General features: G+C 39.6%; 1 protein-coding gene across 1 annotated transcript; it reads right to left on the bottom strand.

Annotated features, from left to right (window-relative positions):
* Positions 1 to 576: 576 nt before the first annotated feature.
* PRPS1L1 (phosphoribosyl pyrophosphate synthetase 1 like 1) lies at positions 577 to 1,559 on the bottom strand. The gene is given in 2 exon segments (XM_059074000.1): positions 577 to 1,247; positions 1,250 to 1,559. Coding segments are annotated over 2 exon segments (954 nt in total). The 5' UTR covers positions 1,533 to 1,559.
* Between the last annotated feature and the right edge of the window lie 2,103 nt (positions 1,560 to 3,662).

Genomic DNA, 3,662 nt, shown 5'->3' on the forward strand with positions numbered 1-3,662 from the left:
AAAGCTGCTGCTCTTGCCTTGCAGATGGCTCAGCAGCCAGGTAAACTAGGTTTGGGTTGCACAAGACTTGATTAATTTAGCACAGATCTTGGAGAACTTGTGACAAATAGGGAAGAGGGGAGGGTAATATAGGGAGTAAGAGGGGGTTGGTGGGATGGAGATGTGGTGGTGGTGGATTGGGTTGGTTGCATTGTTAGTTGTTCTGAACAAAGTGAACCCTGAAGCATTCACATATAAAGTAGTCTAAGTTTCCCCAATTAATTTCATACAACTCCACACAACACCTTCAAAGTCTGAAGTCAGCAGCTGAACTGTAGTTAGGGCTGCAAGGCTCACAAAATCATCAAAGAAACCAGAATGAGACAACCCAGATAGGATATTCCAGCAATTATTCTCAATCTGTCTTTCTCCAATCTAAAATAAGCATCTAATATACATGATGTGGGATGTAGAAAGCTACACTGGAACAAACAGGGTCTTCTGCTGAACTTTTCATCAAACACCAAGGGAAACCAATGGTCCTGGTACATTTTTATCTTATTTTATTTAAAATACAACAACCCCAACGCTATTCTATCACAATGGGACATGGCTGAACAGGTAGGAGACAGATTCCCCATTGTGAGTTCTTCTGATGGCTTCTGAAAGGATCATAGAGATGTCGATCATCTGTATTTTGGAGCAATGCTTCACCTTATCCTCCTAAGATATGGTATTGGTGACTACGACTGCTTCAAAGCCTGCACTGTTGATGTGAGTAATGGCCGGGCCAGAAAAGATTCTGTGAGTCAAGATCGCATAAACTCTGGTGGCTCCAGCTGAGAAAAGTTTGTCAGCTGCATGGCAGATTGTACCACAAGTGTCAGCCATGTCATCCACAAGGATAGCCACATGATCCTTCACATATCCCACTAGTACCATTCGGTCCACTTCATTGGCCTTCTTCGGTTCTTTGTGAATCAAGGCAAAGTCCACATTCAATCTTTCTGCAACAGAGGTCACTCTCTTAGCTCCACCAGCATCTGGAAAGACAATTGTGCAGTTCCTCCACTCAGAGATATTCTCCTTCATCCACTTCTGGACAGCTGGATCTGAATACAAATTGTCTACTGGGATATCAAAAAAGCCCTGAATTTGAGAAGTATGTTGGTCCATCGTGATGATATGATCTGCACCTGCTATAGACAGCGTATTTACAACAAGCTTGGCGGAGATTGCGGCTTGGCTCTTATCCTCCTTATCCTGAGGGCATACGGGAAGCACGGGGTGCCTGCAGTAACTCGGCTGGCTGGAGCCATCTTGCAGGCATTAATCATGATCAAAAGCTCCATTAGATTGTCGTTGCTTTCGCCACAACCACTCTGCTCTATGTGGACATCCCCTCCTCACACACTCTCGCCTGTTTCCACGCAGGTCTCCTGGTTGCTGAATTTCTTGGTCACCACCTTGCCCAGCTCCTGGCCCAGTCAGTCGGCAGTTTTCTGGGATAAGTCCTGGCGGGAGCTGCCGCTGAAGATTCTGATATTTGGCATTTTGGTCAACTGCCCTAGGCTGTCTACGTCCAGTGATCACCCCGGCAGCTGAGAAAGGAACAGCGGTCAGACCACAGACTATTCCAGCTCCTAGCCAGCCGCGAGAGACCGCAGACGCTAACTAACGGCTTCCGGTTGTTAGCTATTCCGGTCTCTTCCGGATGTGTGCCCCTCTAAACTGCCTTCTGGGTCTTCAAAAAAAAAAAATTGCTTCTTGGGACCTAGTTCACTCTTCTAAACTAAAGAATCAAATCTTTTTTCAGTTCATGGATTTTATTTTTCTCCTCTATTAGTGCTTGTATTTCCAAGGGCAGCTTAAATCTGAATACGTAAAAATATAAAATTTCTACAAGGCAAAACATGTAACTTTGAAAGGAAAGTTCTGGACTGGTGGAAATGTGTAAAACGTGCCCAGAGTTCTTCCAACTGACTGAGAAAAAGATAAGTAGGCATAAACGTATGAAAAAATGCTAGAAATCAAGAAATTGACATTCATTTTCACACACCAGGTAAACCAAAATTATAAAATAGATAACTCCTTCTAGTCTAATGGAAAGTGTAAGTGTGTAGATTTTGCAAGGGAAATTGAGTACATAACATATGGCTCAATGTGTCTTCTAGGAATCTACTCAATAGATTCACAAAGTATATTGATAACAGTATTTTTTGCTGTATTAGTCCATTTAGTCAATATTTCCTGAGGTGTTCTGTGTGTCAGGTGTTGCCCCATTTACAGGGTATAAGATGATCAATGACAAATAGTAACCTTTCTAGAATTGCTTATAAAAGCAAAATATGGAAACCAAAAATATCTGTCAATAGCTAAATTATCAGATAGTGTACATACACAGGCAGCCATTAAAGAGACCACAGTGGTCATATGAAAGAAGTCATATGGAAGTGTCTCCAAAATATTTTATTTATTTTTTTCATTTTAAAATTTTATTATTATTATTTTTATTGGAGTATAGTTGCTTTACACTGCTGTGTCAATTTCTGCTATACAGCAAAGTGAATCATATACATATATCCCTTCTTTTTTGGATTTCTTTACCATTTAGGTCACCAGAGAGTACTGGGTAGACCTCCCTTTGCTGTACAGTAGGTTCTCATTAGTTACCTATTTTATACATAGTAGTGTATATATGTCAATCCCAATCTCCCAGTTCATTCCACCTCCTCCCCCTTCCCCCTTGGCATCCATAGGTTTGTTCTCTACATCTGCTTTGCAAATAAGATCATCTATACCATTTTTCTAGATTCCACATATATGTGTTAATATATGATATTTGTTTTTCTCTTTCTGACTTACTTCACTCTGTATGACAGTCCCTAGGTCCATCCATGTCTCTGCAAATGACACAATTTCATTCCTTTTTATGACTGAGTAATATTCCATTGTATATATGTACCACATCTTCTTTGTCCTTTCCTCTGTTGATGGACATTTAGGTTGCTTCCATGACCTGGCTATTGTAAATAGTGCTGCAGTGGACATTGGGGTGCATGTTTCTTTTTGAATTATGGTTCTCTGGGTATATGCCCAGTAGTGGGATTGCTGGGTCATATGATAGTTCTATTTTTAGTTTTCTAAGGAACCTCCATACTGTTCTCCATAGTGGCTGTATCAAGCTATATTCCCACCAACAGTGTAAGAGGGTTCCCTTTTCTCCACACCCTCTCCAGCATTTACTGTTTGTAGATTTTTTGATGATGGCCATTCTGACCAGTGTGAGGTGATCCAAGATATTTTTAAATGTAAAAAAATCATTCACAAAAATATGTATAGTATGATATTTATGTATTTAAAATTAAGTAATAGTCAAATCATCAAATCATTAAGGAAGTCCTTTTTATCATGATTACCTTTGCAGAGGGGAGTAGGTTGGTTGTAGTTGGGGATGAATATGTCACAATTTATTGACATCTATTAATGTAGTATTGAACTTTCATTACTTTTATAATTAAAAAAAGACTAACAAAATATATATATGATAAGTCTTTTTTAGGAAATTTTAAGTACACAGTTTCCAAATGCATGGGGGTTGGAGTAACAGACTAAAAAGTGGAAGAGATCATAGATAACAGGAATTTCAACAATAAACTGTGTCATAAAAATAGTGGAAACAT

This window comes from Kogia breviceps, chromosome 9 (genome assembly GCF_026419965.1).
Source record: "Kogia breviceps isolate mKogBre1 chromosome 9, mKogBre1 haplotype 1, whole genome shotgun sequence".
Taxonomy (NCBI): domain Eukaryota; kingdom Metazoa; phylum Chordata; class Mammalia; order Artiodactyla; family Physeteridae; genus Kogia; species Kogia breviceps.